The sequence below is a fragment of the Phacochoerus africanus genome, chromosome 9 (genome assembly GCF_016906955.1).
Source record: "Phacochoerus africanus isolate WHEZ1 chromosome 9, ROS_Pafr_v1, whole genome shotgun sequence".
Lineage (NCBI taxonomy): Eukaryota > Metazoa > Chordata > Mammalia > Artiodactyla > Suidae > Phacochoerus > Phacochoerus africanus.
In genome coordinates, this window is record NC_062552.1 from 3,037,928 (window position 1) to 3,056,692 (window position 18,765).

Sequence of the window (18,765 nt, forward strand, 5' to 3'; positions counted from 1 at the left end):
CCCAGTACAATTTTTTTCTACTGTACAGCATGGTGACCTAGTTACACAGACATGTACACATTCTATTTTCGCATATCATCAGGCTCCATCATAAGTGACCGGACAGAGTTGCCAGTGCATTCTTCCTTTCATACAAGTAGTTAAAGCTACAAGTTTTCCTCTTAGTACTGCTTTAGGAGCAACCCACAAATTCCAGTTTTTTAAAAAGAATTCATTTCAAATTACTTCAAAAATTTCTCTTTGGATTTATGGACTTATGAGTTATTTTATTTTGTTCCCATATATTGGGGGCTTTGGGGGGAGGGTTTCAAGGATCTTTTTGCTATTGATTTCTAATTTAACTCCATATGGCCAAATAAAAATTACACAGCCTTTGAGAATTCTTAATTATTCTGCAGCTCGTTGATACATTTTAAAAGATGATTCTTGATACAAGGTATTCCAGAAGTTTTCGTCGCTTTTAGCTGGGAAAAAAATTCCAGCCATGCTGGAAGTGAGCCATGCTGCTGGGGAAGAAATTCTTTCAACTTGTTCCTTAATATACGCAGATTCCAAATCTCTCTCCTGACCCAGAATAAGGAGAGTGAGAACACACACTCAGGAACCAGCTGGCCTGGGACTGATCTCGGACCCACGAGCAAGGGTGGCCTCGGGAAGCTTACGCACCCTCTGCGCTTGTTCCCTCTGATGTGAGAATTAAACAGGGTCAAAGATGAACAGCACTCACAGCAGGAACAGGCTCTGGCAAGCAGGACAGAAGGATTTCTTTGTATTATTATGCAAAGAGGTTACAAGCAGGAGCCTGAGTCCCTCTTACCCAATGGTCCCGTGAAACCTGACCCCTGATCCTCCTGGCCCAGGGCACCAGGCAGTAACCCTACGTGGGCTCCTACCAAAGGGACAAATCAACCACGAACTCTCACTGGACAGCAGGCCCGGCTGCAGCCGCAGGATGGGCCCGAGTCTGGAGCAGGTGCTGAGAGAGGCTCGTCGGAGAAATGTCACCACCATCGTCTGAGTGAACACACGGTCCTTTTACCATCAAGCAGCACGACAACGCACATGAACAAACAGGATCTTAACTTCTGCACTTTCTACGGGGGACAGTCATCACCTGCTCCCACAGCCATGTGAAGCCAATAGTCCCGATTGTTAAAAATCACGAAGTTGTACAAGTGCTCTCCTCCTCTGCGAAACCCGTGCTCGTTTTCTCTCCAGGAAACAGGGCTGTCGGCAAAGCCTTGAACCGCCAGCGTCACCCACGGAGCCAACTTTGGTTCATCAAAGTAGCGACTGAAAAAGACAGGTAATTCTTAACAAACAGGGAGAATTTATGTATTTACGTATTTATTTTTTGCTTTCTAGGGCTGCACCCTTGGCATATAGAAGTTCCCGGGCTAGGGGTCCAATTGGAGCTAAACTGCATCACAGCCACAGCAACGCGGGATCTGAGCCACGTCTTCGACCTACACTACAGCTCAGGGTAACGGTGGCTCCTTAACCCACTGAGCTAGGCCAGGGATCGAGCCTGAGTCCTCATGGATGCTAGTCGGGGCTCATTTCCACTGAGCCACAGTGGGAACTCCCCTGATTTCTTACTTATTCAGTATAAGTGGTATTTTTTGATGTTCCCAGGAAGCTCAGACCTCAGGGGTTTTTTGTTTGTTTTTGCTGCACCCAGGGCATGTAGAGGTGACTTGGGGGCCTGGGACAGAATCCGAGCCACAGCAGTGCCAAGCCCTTAACCCGATGCTCCACAGTGGGAACTCTGACCTTAGCTTTTGTTTATAAAAATGAGGAGATGCAAATTAGATTCCTGGTGCTACACTATGAATTCAATAAGCAGCACACCGAACAGAGGTCAGCTGTCCTACCCTCCCTGTGGAGGGTCGCACGAGGTTCGAAGAACAAAAAATCCCGCAGACGGGGTAAGAATCGTCTCCCTCCCTTCAGCAGCGCTGCTTTCAGAGTCCCCATAAACCAAAACACTGCACAATAATTACTGAATTTCTTACTGAAAATACATCACATTGTTAAAACTTCAACCTTCTCATTGAGGAAAATCAAATCATGAAGCCAACGAATGTGAAAAAGGAGGCTGCGTTTGCGAAGGAAAACCCCCAACCCTTAAGTCTCAGGCATTTTTTGCGTGGAGACCAAGGGGCGCCAAGCTTGCCTGAGAGTCTTCGACTCAGGACTCGAGTTTGCTGACGTTTCCTTTGTGTGGCACCGCCCGGAACGGACAACCCAACCCTATAAAAACCTTGGTGTGTCCCTGACGCCCTGCGATTCACGGTGTTAGAGCTGGAGCGGACCTTGGATGTGATGGGGATGCAGGGGCGGCAGCTCCTTTCGTGCCCCTATTGCCAAATGCAACATTTCCCAGCGCTCCAGGACTTAAAGAGACCACAGTGTGTTCTGTAGAGAAAGGACTTTTTTTTTCTTTTTGGAGCCACTGTTTTTTTTTTTTTTTTCTTTTTGGGGCCACACCTGCAGCATATGGACGTTCCCAGGGGTTGAATCAAAGCTGTAGCTGCCAGCCTACAACGCAGCTCACAGCAATGCTGGATCCCCATCTGACTGAGCGAGGCCAGGATTGAACCTGTGTCCTCAAGGATACTAGTTGGATTCATTTCCGCTGCACCACAACCAGAATTCCCACCGCTGTCTTCTTCCATGATGTTATAACGTCAACTACACTCACACGGGGGGGGGGGAGGGGGGGGCGTGCAGAGCAGGAAAAATGAGCACTTTGTGCTCAACAAACACAGGGAAGTTCTGCTCTTTTTTAAGTGTAGCTGACTTATAATGGGTTATTGTCAGATGTACAACAAAGGGGTTTTTTTTTTTTGGCTTTTTGCCATTTCTTGAGCTGCTCCCACGGCACATGGAGGTTCCCAGCCTAGGGGTCTAATGGGAGCTGTAGCCACCGGCCTCTGCCAGAGCCACAGCAACACAGGATCTGAGCCGCATCTGCGACCTACACCACAGCTCACTGCAACGCCAGATCCTTAACCCACTGAGCAAGGCCAAGGATCGAACCCGCAACCTCATGGTTCCTAGTCGGATTCGTTAACCACTGAGCCGTGACAGGAACTCCAGGATTCTTTAATATATACGTATCCTTATTCAGATTCCTCTCCAGTCTAGCTTATTACAGGTTATTGCATACAGTTCCTGTGCTATAAGGTAGGTCCTTGTTGTTTCTCTATTTGTTTATTGGGCCACGTGCATGGCATACAGAAGTTCCAGGGGCCAGGGATCAAACTCGAGCCACAGCAGCGACACCACATCCTTAACCCACTGAGCCACCAGGGAACTCCTGTCTATTTTACATATGGTAGCGTGTTTCTCTTAATCTCGGCCCCCCAACTTATCCCTCCCCCACCTACTTTTTGTCTCTGCACAAGGAGGGACAGCCAGCAATTTCACCAAGGGTTCCACCTCGTTTAAGGTGATCAGACTGGCATTCCCACCACAGAGCAACAGGGTCGTGGCATCTCCGCAGCGCCAGGACGCAGGCTGGACCCCTGGCCCAGCAGCGTGGGTTAAAGGATTTGGAGCTGCTGCAGCTTCAGGGTAGGTCACACCTGTGGCTCAGCTCTGATCCCTGGCCCGGGAACTTCCATGGGCCGCAGCGCAGACAAGAAAGAAAGAAAGAAAAAAAAAAAAAAAAAAAAAGGATAATATCACTGCGCCTGAGCCCAGGCAAGAGCAGAGGGGACGCGTGTGTGAGAGCATCCCGGAAACAACGGGTAGGCGCAGGACCTAAAAGGCAAAGAGCCTTCTCACCACAGCTGTTCCAACAGGAGGCATATCTTCTCTGGAAGGATGAACCCGGTGACGGTGCACAAGGAAGCTCTGGCCACCACTGTGCTTGGCTGAGGACAGCAATAGCTTGATAGGAAACTGTCAGGCTCGTTATTTCTGTAACCAAAGAACCAAAGAAAAGATGCTGAGATCCACCACCACACACCTGAAAGCACTACACCCCTATTACAAACAAGAAGCCAGCCCAAGCCCTCCAAGACCCAGGGGCCCTGGTACCCACAGCTCCGCGTGGCTGAAGACAGCGCCCAGCCAGTCAAAGAGCTCCAGGGCGCTGCAGGCCGCGTCCGGCTGGCCCCCCAGCTCGCTGCCCCGCAGCACCGGGCACTGCAGATCTGCCACTGTGCTCATTGCTATTTTTGGCCGATGCTCCTGAATTCGGTAACTGGAAAAGTATGACGTCAGCGTTGATTCTTCTGCACCTTCAAACACACCAAATAAGGCCATTTGAATCGTGTAAACGAGCTTGGAGAACCCCTGAATCCACCCCTCCCACCGGGGAGCTTCCGGAAGCAGGTAGGATGCAGTACGACCGAAGCAGGTGGTGCGAAGCCTTGTTCAAATTAGAATCATTTCGGTTCCTTTCAGCTCCTTGTGTCAAAGCTCGGTAAACACCCACCTTCTGTCACACTTTTCCTGGAAAATCATAACCCTTTCAGAGTCAACACATACCAGTCTCATCACACGTGCCTGTTTACTAAGAAACTTTTCACTTAGTAAAAAAAACCCAAAACATGACTTGGGTTTCAACAAAATTAGTGAAAGGAGCACATTTTCACACGCAAAAGGAAAGAGAGAGGAACCCAGTAACAGAGTCTCAGTCCAGCTTGTCTTTAAAACCCAGGAGGAGGGAGTTTCCACCGTGGCTCAGCAGTAACAACTCAACTAGGATCCATGAGGACACGGGTTCGATCCCTGGCCTCGCTCAGTGGATGAAGGATCCGGCACTGCCGTGAGCTGTGGTGTAGGTGGCAGATTCGGCTCGGACCTGGTGTGCTGTGGCTGTGGTGTAGGCCAGCAACTGCAGCTCCTATTTGACCCCTAGCCTGGGAACTTAAATATGCCACAGGTGTGGCCCTAAAAAGACAAAAAAAGAAAAAAGGAGAAAAAGAAAACCCAGGAGGAGAGCTCCCTGGTGGCCTCAAGGTTAAGGATCCACCATCGTCACTGCCGTGGTGTGGACTGGATCCCTAGCACAGGAACTTCTGCATGTTGTGGGCACGGCCAAAACTAATAAATAAACAAATAGGATAAAGTGTGTCCTGAAGGACTGGAAGAGGGAAGGAGCAGCGCCCCGGAGCAGAGAGCAGGCGTGCTTACTGTGCAGCGTGCTAGAAATCCGCTCTCCCTCCCCACAGGGCAAAGGTCAGCAGGCTCACTGTCCTGGATCAGAGACCTGACCTCCTGAGCTTCCAGGTTCCCCTCTTATAACGCATCCTACCGCCTGAGCCGGCATCACCTGCCCACCACGCAGTCCCTGCAGGAAGCAGGACCTGGGGGTTGGGGCAGACGCAGATGCTCTGGCCACCACTGCTCTGTCCTAGAGCTCAGCACCCACGAGATCATATGGCCTAACTTCAGAGCCTGCAAAGAGGGTAAAATCTCAGATCTTCCACAGGTCCTGACAAGCCCTTAAAATACACAGGAGCCTGAGGAACGCAGAGCTCTCCAGAACCCGGTGTAAAGGAGGCTGTCCCTCATGAAGGCTTCCGGCCACCGAGAGGTCAGCCCCTCTGCCCTCTGTCTGCACCACACCAGGAGCAGCACCACAGTTTGGAGGCCCTGCGGCTCCCACTGAGTACAGATTCCCTGGAGGTGCCGTCAGAGGGCCTCTCTCCAGGATGGAGCAATGGGCTCCTGTCTTCCCCCAGCGCACCGCCAAGATCTGGTTCATTGTAATCTTGGTTTGGAACAGATATATACTTTTTTTTTTTTTTTGCTTGCTTTTTCGGGCTGCAGCCTCGGCATATGGAGGTTCCCAGGCTAGGGGTCAAGTCGGAGCCACAGCTGCCGGCCTACACCACAGCCACAGCAATGTGGATCCGAGCTGTGTCTGTGACCTACACCCCAGCTCATGGCAACACTGGACCTTGACCCCCTGAGCAAGGCCAGGGATTGACCCCATAGCCTCATGGATACTAGTTGACTCATGGATACTAGTCGGCTTTGTTACTGCTGAACCACAGTGGGAACGCCCTGAAGATGCGGGCAGATTAAATTATCTCGTGAACATCAAACTCTGAACTACATGTATTGTTCCAATCAGTTAAAAGTAACAACAAATTTAATCTGACATTGAATGCTGCGCCTGATTACTACCCTGCAAAAAGGAATTAGCAGTTTGCGTATATCACTGTAATTGGTGTTATTTTCATCTTATTTTATTTTTTTTTGTCTTTTTAGGGCCACACCTGCGGTATATGGAGGTTCCCAGGCTAGGGGTTAAATCGGAACTACAGCTGCCAGCCTACACCATAGCTCACGGCAACCCCACTGAGTGAGGCCAGGGATTGAACCTGCGTCCTCACGGATGCTAGTCAGATTCGTTTCCACTGAGCCACGATGGAACTCCAAATTGGTGTTATTTTAAAACACTCCAGCCGAGGCTATTGGAGAGAAACTGGAGGAAGAAAGGAGAGAAATGGATAAAGGCGAGCTGCTCTGAGCCTCCGAGCTCTGGGTCGACACAGAAGCCGAGGAGATGGAGGCAGACGGATGCACGCCTAGATGGCCCTGGACGCGGCTCTCGGGGATGGCACCTTTCGTTAAGTCGAAACAGCGTAAAGCAAAAAAGGCCAATTACCTTAGGACACATCTTGCTAACAGATGCACAAAATAAATCGAGAGGAGGCACAGACACTCAGACACAGTTCAAAGCCCTGGTGGCTGGAGGCTGAGATGCTGTGTGGTTCTGGTGGGGCCACTCTTGCTGCTGGAAGGCCACTGCCCCTCAGACGGCTCTGCTACAAAACCCACGCTCGACCCTACCTAGTTCCGCTCTCCTTGTAAAGTCAAGGAGCAGGAAGTGAACCTTCAAAAGCAGGTGGTGTGTATCCATCTGGGAACACGACGTCCCTGTGTAACCACCGCTGCGCATCTGGACACATGACATCCCCGACGGTCAGGACGAATCAGCCTCCCAGCCTCCCTGACTCCCCCTTTAATGAGCAATTAGATGTAACAACCGCTGGATCGTCTCAGTTTATTTTTCATACCTGTTTGATGCCACGCCAAAAGGAAATCAAACCTCAACGGCTTCTTTTCTTTGAAGGCCCAGGATACTCTTTCATACTTCTTAGAGGCCGGGTTAAAGGATAAATCCATCAAATCAATGGAAACGACTTCGAAAAACAGAAAGAGGAACAGAAAATGCATTCACACACACAGCCCACACTGTGCAAAACATGCCGACTGAAGTCATCGGGTGCTTTGAAAAAAAAATTTTTTTGGTCTTTTTGCCATTTCTTGGGCCGCTCCCATGGCATATGGAGTTTCCCAAGGCTAGGGGTCGAATCGGAGCTGTAGCTGCCAGCCTATGCCAGAGCCACAGCAACACGAGATCTGAGCCACGTTTGCGACCTACACCACAGCTCACGGCAATGCCGGATCCTTAACCCACTGAGCAAGGGCAGGGATCGAACCCGCAACCTCATGGTTCCTAGTCGGATTCGTTAACCACTGCGCCATGACGGGAACTCCTGCTTTGAAAATTTTATGGATAAAAAGTTCCTTTGTCCTTCTTGCCTGCCCTTTAGTTTACTACCTCAAAATTCTGCCTTTAAGGGCATTTCTGGCATTAAGAGCTAAGCACAACAAACATTTTATTTCATTTTTAGATTTTATTGGAGTTCCTGTTGGGGCTCAGCGGTAACAGACCTGACGAGCATCCCTGAGGCTGTGGGTTTGATCCCTGGCCTCGCTCTGTGGGCTAAGGATCCGGCGTTGCTGCGGCTGTGGTGTAGGCTGGCAGCTGCAGCTCCAATTTGACCCCTAGCCTGGAACCTTCCATATGCCTCAGGTGTGGCCCTAAAAAGCAAATAAATAAATAAATAAGTAAATTTGATTGGCGTGTAGTTGACAATGTCGTGTCAGCTTCAGGTGGACAGCTAAGTGATTCAGTTATATCCACACACATACATCTCTTCTTTTTCAGAATATAGATTATTACAGAATATTGAGAAGAGCTCCCTGTGCTATTCAATCCTTGTTAGTTACCTATTTCACACAGAACAGTGTGCACACGTTAACCCCAAACTCCTAATTAGCCCCCCCCCCAAATGACGTTTCCCCTCTGGTAGCCATAAGTTTGCTTTTGAAACCTGTGAGTCCGTTTCTACCGCAGACATGTTCAGTTCACACTCTTCCTAGTCTAAGACCAAGGGCAGATGCCCCTCTGACCTGCCTGTGGAGGTGGCAGCCGTCACTAGGGGTGTTCAAGCCAGACCCTCAGCAGCTCTATGTCTCTTCACTCGTGGGTGAATTTCTACTAGTATTCATCAAATTTGGGAAAATTAAAGGAAGCTCTTTATGAAGAACGAGGTGGGTGCATCCTTTGAATTTCTGACCCAAAACATATATACCTAACGGACCACGTGCAGGGCTAGGATCTTGCCAAGGTGCAGCCGAAGCTGAAGGCAAACAGACGCTCGCAGCATCTCGTCCTCTCTGACGCCCAACCGAGAGCCCCCGGAGGCAGGAGCTCTAAAAGCAAGAAAGAGCCACACTTTTTCCGACCAAGAGAATAGAGGCAATTCAAACATTTAGATTTAAATTGCCTCAGGAAGACAACTACCTAGCTAGAAACCGACGGGGCGAGTGTAATACTCACTAAATTTCATGATTTTCCTGCCAGAATACCGAGACGGACGACCCTGAAGTCCAGTTTCTTCATAAGTGTCTTTATCCAGTGATAAAATTAATTTCCCTATAATCAAATAATAATTCCCATATGAGATGTTGAAAATAATATGTGTTCTCTAAGAGAAAGCAAGGCAAATTGTGCAGTTAAATACCAGGGCACACAAGGACTCTTACTTATGATTCAAGGATATCATTATGTATTAATACATACATCTTCTTATAATACGAGGGTACTGTTTGCACATATTTATATTTTACAATACGAAGGTATTATTTAAACATTATATGTATAAAGAAATTATTTATTACAGTGGAATTAGAAATTACCTAAATTTCTACTGAAAGAATAAATAAATGTATAAATGAATACAGTTCTTTGTACAGAATTTTTTTAAAACATTAAAAATGGTAGATCAGGAGTTCCCGATGTGGCTGGGCGGAAACAACTCTGACTAGGAACCATGAGCTTGCGGGTTTGATCCCTGGCCTGCTCAGTGGGTTAAGGATGTTAACCTCAGCTCACGGTAAGGTGTTGCCATGAGCTGTGGTGTAGGTTGCAAACGTGGCTCGGATCCTATGTTGCTGGGGCTGTGGTATAGGCCGGCAGCTGTAGCTCCGATTGGACCCCTAGCCTGGGAACCTCCATTTGCCATCAGTGCAGCCCTAAAAAGCAAAGCAAAAAAAAAAAAAAAAAAAAAAGGTAAATTAAAACTACATGCACTACAATCGAGAGCTGTCTATGACATACAGTTTGGGAAAAAGGCAAAACGAGAAAATGGAGTACGACAGGTATTTTATAAAAAAAGAACCACCAGGGGGACTTCTCGCTGTGGTGCCATGGGTTAAGGATCTGGTGGTGTTGCAGCTGCAGCTCAGATTCGATCCCTGGACGGAACTTCCCTATGCCGCGGGTGCAGCCAGGCCGGGGTCTGTGTGTCTATACATTCATAGAACACGTCTAGAAGAATAAACAGCACCCTGCTAACAGCAGTTCTTCCAGGAATGGGAGTGAGTTCGGAGGGAAGGGGATGAAGGGGGCTTCCACTCTTCCCCTGGAGCCCTGGCATTTTCTTTTCTACAGGGCGTACTTCCTTTACAATTACAGACAGAAGGAAAAACGCGAGTCGTTACCGTTGGGCAGGAGGGCGGCAGCGTTATCCTCGTCGATGTTCGTGTTGTACGTTAGGGCAGAGCAAGAACCTGGAAACGAAAAGCCCAGAGGAGAACAAAGGCGAGGGAAAAAAGGCCACTCCTGCAAAGGCTGCTGGAGTGTTTTCACGTGATGACACCATCTTCTGGGTCACTGCTCCAGCTCCAGCTCCCTCAGGGGCCCTCCAACCTGACAAAGCAAAGCTGGAGGACACGAAGGCCAAGCACGGCTGGTCCACGTCGGCGCCCGGGGCTGCTGGTGCCCGCGGACTCTACCATCGCACAGAAAATGGACTCAGGATGGAGTGCGCACCCTCGGGGATGCTGGCAGAGAGGCAGGAGGTGGGCGGGTAGGTGACTGTGCACACCTGAGAGGGAGAGGCCAGGTGAGGACTCAACTGCGCCAGGAACTTGTGTTCAAGTCAAGAAAGCTACTCAGGAGTTCCTGTCGTGGCTCAGCAGGAAGGACTCTGATGCGCCTCCATGAGGAGACAGGTTCAATGCCTGGCCTCGCTCAGTGGGTTAAGGATCTGGCATTTTGCCGTGAGCTGTGGTGTAAGTCACAGATGTGGCTTGGATCCCCCCATGCTGTGGCTGTGGTGTAGGCCAGCAGCTGTAGCTCCGATTCAACCCCCAGGCTGGGAACTTCCATATGCCGCAGGTGTGGCCCCCGCCACAAAAAAAGCAGAAACCACCATCTAATGAGCGCACACACTGGGAGATGAAGGGACCGCACAGTCAGTCCCTGTCAGCCCTACTCAAAACAGAAGCGGCAGCTCCCGTGCAGTTCAGCAGGTTAAGGATCCAGCGTTGTCACTGCAGCGGCTCAGGTCGCTGCTGTGACTTGGGTTTAATCGCTGGCCTGGGAACTTCTACACACCAAGGGCATGGCCAAATAAATAAATAAATGAGTTCCCGTCAGGGCTCAGCACTTAAGAACATGACTCAGCAGTTAGTATCCATGAGGATTTGGGCTGCATCCCTGGCCCCGCTCCGTGGGTTAAGGACCTGGCATTGCTGTGGCTGTGGTGTAGGCCGGCAGCTATAGCTTCAATTTGACCCCTAGCCTGGCAACCTCCATATGCCCTGGTTGTGGACCTAAAAAAAAAAAAAAAAAAAAAGCCCTAAAGAAACAAATAAATAAAAAAATGAGAAGAACCCTAGTACTTTGGTGCCCTGCCCCTGGATGTCATCTCACCACATTCACAGACACTACACGGCTTTTCTTACCTTTCTTTACAAAAGTATTAATGAATTCATGGGTGATTAACTCATGAAGAGGTAAATCCTTCACAGAGTAATAAGGTCCAAACGCCATGACCAGGTCTTTCAGTTCTTTTGAGAGTATCCCACATTCAGGAATCAGAAAGGAAACCTATTGGAATGCAGAATATAACAAGGCTTGTTTTTAAAAGCTGAAGTATAGTGGACTTAGAGCATTGTGTTAGTTTCACATGTAGAGCAGAGTGAGCACGTGTTTTTGTAGATTTTCGTCCACGACACAGTTTAAACAAGTTTGACTTTCGTACAGATCAACACCCAGGTTTTTAGGGATGTAACATTATGAAGGCTGCCAACCATTACTTCACAACTTTCAACAAAACTCTTAACTTCGGGGAGTTCCCATCGTGGCGCAGTGGTTAACGAATCCGACTAGGAACCATGAGGTTGAGGGTTCGGTCCCTGCCCTCGCTCAGTGGGTTAACGATCCGGCGTTACTGTGAGCTGTGGTGTAGGTTGCAGACGCGGCTCGGATCCCACGTTGCTGTGGCTCTGGTGTAGGCCGGTGACTACAGCTCCGATTGGACCCCTAGCCTGGGAACCTCCGTATGCCGCGGGAGCGGCCCAAGAAATAGCAACAACAACAAGAGACAAAAAAAAATAAAATAAAAAGCGCGGGGAAAAAAAAACTCTTAACTTCGGAAAAAGAAATTTGACAATTGAAGTTTTTCATTTCTGTATTGATGAGCAAAACAATTTAAATGGAAAGCTCTGGCTTTTGTCTTTTTTTTTTTTGTCTTTTTAGCTATTTCTTGGGCCGCTCCCGCGGCATATGGAGGTTCCCAGGCTAGGGGTCCAATTGGAGCTGTAGCCACCGGCCTACACCAGAGCCACAGCAACGTGGGATCCGAGCCGCGTCTGCAACCTACACCACAGCTCACGGCAACGCCGGATCCTTAACTCACTGAGCAAGGGCAGGGATCGAACCCGCAACCTCATGGTTCCTAGTCGGATTCGTTAACCACTGCGCCACGATGGGAACTCCCCATTTTTTTTTTTTTTTTTGTCTTGGCTTTTGTCTTATGTTCTGCAAATGAATGGTGTATTTTAGGTCCTGTTCCTTTCACTACATGAATTAACTTTTAGGAACATATGGTACAAGTGCACATCCCCAGATCTGCGTGGAGCACAGCTGAATATCCCTACACCTGGTACCAGGCTGGAATCAAAGGAACTGTCCCTTAGGGCATAAGGAATTTAGGGACACCAATTATTATGAGGCTTCACAGAAGCATAAGTCTGCTGGATGTTTCCACTTTTCAGGTAGAAAAACTCTACAGATGAGACCAGGGAGGTAAGGAACACATCCCAGGCTGCCTGTGACGAGCTCTCCATCCAAAGCAGAGATACTCAACCTGAAAGATTTCAAATGTTGCCCAAGTGCTCCACACCCTGAAAAACCACGCACCCAAAGCTGGGACACCAGTCTGCCCCAGAGGAACCAGCGTCACCACTTGCGTCTGAGGATGGGGCCGGTCAGGCCCGAGTTGAGATTAGGCTCATCGATTTAAAGTATAAAAGGCTTAAGCCATTTTCATTTTAAGGTTTTTTGAAGCCCTCTCCACTTAAATGGGTTGGTGAAGCCGGCCCACCAGACGCTTGCCTGGGAGCTACGGAAGTTTTCTACTCTCAGCAGATAAACCAATAATTAACCTCCCTGGTGCCTCGCCCGCCGCACCCACGAAAAAGGCGCCCCGTGAGCTTGACCTTTTCACGAGGCAACAGCGAACATCGCTCTTACGTGCTCGCGAGCACGGCCACCTCGGCACATTTCTGCCAAAGAGACGGCGAAAAGGTTCGCTTCCGTGGGACAATGCGGAAGGCACCAAGCAAGAGGCAAAGCGTCTCAGACCTCTAACCAGGACCGAGGGGCGGATCAGAACAGCCAGTAGCCTCCCGGCCAGCCAGCGCGCGGCGCTCAGGAAAGACCCCGCGGGCGCACTGGGAAAGGAAACCGGCTTGTGGAAGAGCGAGTCCGGTTCGGACCACGTGCGGGGCATTACCCGCCTACCCCTGGCCCCGCCCCTCCCGGGACGCGCCCAATCTGCGACCGGGTGGGAACTAGTGGCCAGCCGCACACCGCCCCGTTCCTTCCTCCAACGACGGGACACCGCCCCGCGCCGGCGCATCCTGGGAGTTGTAGTCCTGTAGCGGGGCAAACCACAGACCCGAACCGGCTAGGAGACTACAGTGTCCAGCATGCCTGGAGACCCAAGCCCCTCCGCACGCCGAGGGCGGGCTCCCGAGGAACAGAGCCCCGACTCTCCCAAGCCTCTCTCTCCTCCGCAGTATGGAGCGCGGTTCGCAGTCTCAGGGCGGAGACTTACCCTGTAATTGTAATAGTGCGTCTCCACGATATGCCGGTGGCGCGACTTGTCGTGGCCGAAGTTGGACTTCTCGCAGACCAGCAAATGCCGGGGAACCTCCCGCAGCCTGCACAGCGTGGCCATACTCTCCCCGCGCGGGCCCTGCCGGGGCTCAGCTAGCCCCGCCCTTTCTCACCCGCCCCGCCCCTTCGCCGCGGGCATGCGCAGTGCCTGCAGGCCACACGTGTTCAGGCGGCCAGGGTAGGGGCGGGGCTGACGCAGTGTGCGGGACTAGGCTGACCCACGGCAAAACTCGCTGATGGGTACCGGGAAGGTGCGCTGCCCGAGATGAATGCTCTTGCCTGAATCCTTTCTCTAGACTGGGGTTGCTCCTTCCCAAGTTCTACACAAACTTTTGCGTAGAAAGGTAGTACTCGGTACCTTCAATAGGACTCCTTAAGACTTCTTCCGAGTTAATTTTTTTTTTTTTGTCGTTTTGCTATTTCTTGGGCCGCTCCCACGGCATGTGGAGGTTCCCAGGCTAGGGGTCCAATCGGAGCTGTAGCCGCCAGCCTACGCCAGAGCCACAGCAACGCGGGATCCAAGCCACGTCTGCAACCTACACCACAGCTCATGGCAACACCGGATCGTTAACCCACTGAGCAAGGGCAGGGACCGAACCCGCAACCTCATGGTTCCTAGTTGGATTCGTTAACCACTGCGCCACGACGGGAACTCCCGAGTTAATTTTTTATTTCATTTAGATTCCGTAGCAGGCATATGCAAGTTCCCAGGCTGGGGGTCCAATCAGAGCTGCAGCTGCTGGCCTATGCCCCAGCAACGCAGGATCCAAGCTGCTGTCTATGACCTACACCTGAGCTGGATTCCTGACCCACTGATCGAGGCCAGGGATCCAACCCGAGTCCTCATGGATACTAGTTGGGCTCCTTACGGTTGAACCAGGGCAACTCCCAGAACTACTTTTTGTGTGTGTGTGTCTTTTGCACTTTTCTAGGGCCGCACCCGTGGCATATGGAGGAGGTTCCCGGGCTAGGGGTCCAATCGGAGCTGTAGCCACCGGCCTACGCCAGAGCCACAGCAACACAGGTTCCGAGCCGCGTCTGCGACCTACACCACAGCTCACAGCAACACCGGGTCCTTAACCCACTGAGCAAGGTCAGGGATTGAACCCGAAATCTCATGGTTCCTGGTCGGATTCGTTACCACTGCGCCATGATGGGAACTCCCCAGAACTACTTTTAACATCCTTTTTTACATATCTTTTTGGAACTTTTTTTTGGCTGCTCATGTGGTGTGTGAATGGAACCTGAGCTACAGCAGTGACCCCAGCCGCTGCAGTGACAACTTCAGACCTTAGTCCACTGCTCCAGGTAGGAATCCCCTTTTGGAACTTCGTTTTTGTTTTTGTTTTTAGGGCCGCACCCGCTGGCATATGGAGGTTCCCAGGCTAGAGGTCAAACGCGAGGTGTAGCTGCTGGCCTACACCACAGCCACAGCCATGTGGAACTGCTTTTAATAATTTGTTGCTCCTGGAGGTTATAGTGATAACTCATTTTTCCATCTAATTTTTCTGCTTAACTCCAAGTACTGTACTACTCCACGCTTTTCAAACTGGAGGATGCACAGCCCCAGTTCTATGCAGAGGATGCAAACAGAGTATTTGTGATACACCTTTCTGGAGCATTAATTTTACTATAAGATTTGGAAGGACAGAAGTTAAGTGATTTAGGGGGTAAGTATTTGCAATTCTAAAACTAAGACGGAATTCCCGTTGTGGCTCAGCGGAAACAAATCCGACTAGTATCCATGAAGATGTGTATGTGATGCCTGGCCTCATTCAGTGGGTTAAGGGTCCTGCGTTGCCACGAGCCGTGGCGTAGGCCGGCAGCTGTAACTCTGATTCAACAACCCCTAGCCTAGAAACCTCCAGGGTGGGGCCCTAAAAAGCAAATATGTATGTGTGTATATATATATATATATATGTATATATACATATATATATATAAAATAAAACTAAGACAGACTGGAAAATCTTCTGCCATTAATGTCAGCGACCTATGCCTCAAATGTCAGATTATCTCAGAGCACTCTAAGGAAAACCTATTTTCCATTATTTTAAGTAGGAGAAAGAAGGAATAGCAAGTCAATCAAACAACTACCAATATCCTAAACCACAATATGGCATCTAGATGTAACTTATGAATAGTGCATTAGAATATAAAATGCTTAAAGCAATACTTCTTGCTTACCACACGATTCAATAGCAGTTGCTTCTCAACAACTATTGAACAACACCTGATCCTTCAACCCATGGAGACAGGCTAGGGATCGAACCCGCGTCCTCATGAATGCTAGTCAGATGCGTTTCCACTGAGCCATGACAGGAATTGCTGATCCTATTCTTAAAAACTTACTAAATAAATAAACTTACTAAATACAAAGATCTGGAACATCATATTCTGAATTTTTTTCATTTTTTTTTTGAAAAAAAATTATGGCATTACCATCGTGGCTCAGCAGTGACGAACCCAACCAGTATCCATGAGGATGCGGGTTCGATCCTTGGCCTCACTCAGTGGGTTAAGGATTCCAAGTTGCTGTGGCTGTGGGGTAGGCTGGCAGCTGCAGCTCTGATTTGACCCCTAGCCTGGGAACTTCCATATGCCACAGGTGCGGCCATTAAAAAAAAAAAAAAAAAAAAAAAAAAGACAAAAAGAAGACAAAACATAATTCCATGTGCGAGGATGGGCTCTAGCTCCAGACTCATGCACTGTGCTCTTCTCCCAGCCACGGACTGCCACCGGGGTTTCTGAGATTAGAAGCTAAAAATGCCCTACAAATAAGAAATGCTGGAGAGGGTGTGGAGAAAAGGGAACCCTCCTACATGGGTGGTGGGAAGGCTAAGTCGGTACGGCCGCTATGGAGAACAGTCTCCAGTCAGAAAACTAAGGATCGAGTAACGGTATGATCCAGCAGTCCCACTCCTGGGTATATCATATACCCAGACAAAACTATCATTCAGAAAGATACATGCGGGAGTTCCCGTCGTGGTACAGTGGTTAACGAATCCGACTAGGAACCATGAGGTTGCGGGTTCGAGCCCTGCCCTTACTCAGTGGGTTAAGGATCCGGTGTTGCCGTGAGCTGTGGTGTAGGTTGCAGAGGCGGCTCGGATCCCGCGTTGCTGTGGCTCTGGTGTAGGCCGGTGGCTACAGCTCCGATTCAACCCCTAGCCTGGGAACCTCCATATGCCGAGGGTGTGGCCCAAAGAAATAGCAAAAAGACAAAAAAAAAAAAAGATACATGCAAGCAAAAAAAAAAAAAAGACAGTAAAAAGGAGTTCCTGTCGTGGCTCAGCAGAAACAAATCTGACTAGCACCCATGTGGACGCAAGTTCCATTCCAGGCCTCGCTTAGTGGGTTAACGATCTGGCGTTGCTGTGACCTCTGGTGTAAGTCGCAGACAAGGCTTGGCTCTAGTGTTGCTGTGGCTGTGGCGAAGGCTGGTGGCTGCAGCTCCGTTTCGACCCCTAGCCTGGGAACTTCCATGTGCCACGGGTACAGCCCTAAAAAGACAAAAGAAACAAAACAAAACCAGAAAGATACATCCATCCCTACGTCCACAGCAGCACTATTCACAGTAGCCAAGACATGGAAGCAACCTAAGTGTTCACTGACAGAGGAGTGGATGGAGAAGATACAGTACCTGTGTACACAGTGGAATACTACTGAGCCATAAAAACAAATGAAATGATGCCATTTGCCGCAACATGGATGCAACAAAGTGAAGTAACCCAGAAAGAGAAAGACAAATACCATATAATACCATTTATATGTGGAATCTAAAATATGACACAAATGAAGCTATCCACAAAACAGAAACAGACCCACAGACAAGGAGAACAGACTTGTGGTTGCCAAGAGGATGGGGTTGGGGGAGGGATGGAGTGGGAGGCTGGGGAGCAGGTGTGAGCTCTTATACACAGAGGGGCTAAACATCAAGGTCCTACTGTCTAACACAGAGAACTCTATGCAGTGTCCTATGATGAACCATAATGGGAAAGAATATTGAAGGACGTATATGTATGTATGACAATGACTTTGCTGTACAGCAACAATTACTACAACTATACTTCAATAAAATAATTATTTTTAAAAAAAGAAACTGGAAATGTTGGGGAACAATAGAAAGAAAAAATTTTTGTTTTCTGAGAGCTGAAAACTTAATTTCAACCTTGTTCCTTAATACCCCTGGAGGATGACAATCTATGAGAAATGGAAACAGGGGCCGGGGCCAGTCCTTGACAAGCTACTAAATAGGAACTGTCTTGAAGACAGTGCAAACCCCGTGCAAAATGAGGTCAAATCTTAGTATGACGTTCAAGCGAATATATTTTAAAATTAAACCTTAAATTTAAGGTTATACTGGCGTAAAGAGCTTTGTTAAATCCTTTATTTAGAAATGGAAACAAAAAACGGACTAGTCTAAAATTTCAGATGGCATAACTTGGCCTCTGGTCTTTTGAGGACACAGGCTGAGCTTTGAAAATGGAGGCCATCCTTAAAAAACAAACAAAAATAAATTAATAGATAAATAAAAATAAATTAATGGAAAATTTTAAGGGCGGTGTTCCCACTGTGGCACCATGGGATGGGTGGTGTTTGGGGAGCACTGGGATGCAGGTTCGAGCCCTGGCCAGCACAACAGGATAAGGATTCAATGCTGCTGCAGCTGTGGCTTAGGTTGCAACTACAGCCCAGATCTGATCCCTGGCCTGGGAATTCCACATGCTCTGGGGCAGCCAAAAAAGGAAAAACAAATTTAAAAAGGAAAGCAACTAAAAGGTGGCAATCCTCTAAGGCAGCTGTGTTTAGGAGAAATAGAATGTGAGCCACAGCTATAGTTTTAAATTTCCTAATAATTACATTAAAGAAAACAAAAAGAAACCGGTGAAATTGATTGTAATTTGCTTAACCCAATATACCCAAACTTATCATTTTATCTTTTGTCTTTTTTTTGTTGTTGTTGTTGTTGTTGCTATTTCTTGGGCCGCTCCCGCGGCATATGGAGGTTCCCAGGCTAGGGGTTGAATCGGAGCTGTAGCCACCGGCCTACGCCAGAGCCACAGCAACACGGGATCCAAGCCGCGTCTGCAACCTACCCCACAGCTCACGGCAACGCCGGATCCTTAACCCACTGAGCAAGGGCAGGGACCGAACTCGCAACCTCATGGTTCCTAGTCGGATTCGTTAACCACTGCGCCACGATGGGAACTCCCCAAACTTATCGTTTTAATGTGCAATCAATATAAGATTTAATG

General features: G+C 49.0%; 1 protein-coding gene across 1 annotated transcript; it reads right to left on the reverse strand.

Moving 5' to 3' along the window:
* Positions 1 to 233: 233 nt before the first annotated feature.
* On the reverse strand, positions 234 to 13,613 carry RPP40 (ribonuclease P/MRP subunit p40). Its single transcript, XM_047794441.1, has 8 exons — positions 13,446 to 13,613; positions 11,068 to 11,212; positions 9,820 to 9,888; positions 8,657 to 8,752; positions 7,044 to 7,169; positions 4,052 to 4,250; positions 3,793 to 3,927; positions 234 to 1,293 (listed from the first exon to the last, which is right to left on the reverse strand). Exons 1-8 carry the CDS (start codon positions 13,566 to 13,568, stop codon positions 1,095 to 1,097), a joined length of 1,092 nt encoding a protein of 363 aa, XP_047650397.1. The 5' UTR covers positions 13,569 to 13,613; the 3' UTR covers positions 234 to 1,094.
* Positions 13,614 to 18,765: the final 5,152 nt, after the last annotated feature.

Excerpts from the sequence above, each read along its gene's own strand:
- RPP40 (XM_047794441.1), bottom strand. The coding sequence starts at position 13,568 with ATGGCCACGCTGTGCAGGCTGCGGGAGGTTCCCCGGCATTTGCTGGTC. Across the intron at positions 7,170-8,656 it reads CAGGAAAATCATGAAATTTA|TCGTTTCCATTGATTTGATG; the intron begins GTGAGTATTACA and ends TGTTTTTCGAAG. Across the intron at positions 3,928-4,051 it reads GTCTTCAGCCACGCGGAGCT|AAATAACGAGCCTGACAGTT; the intron begins GTGGGTACCAGG and ends CTTTGGTTACAG.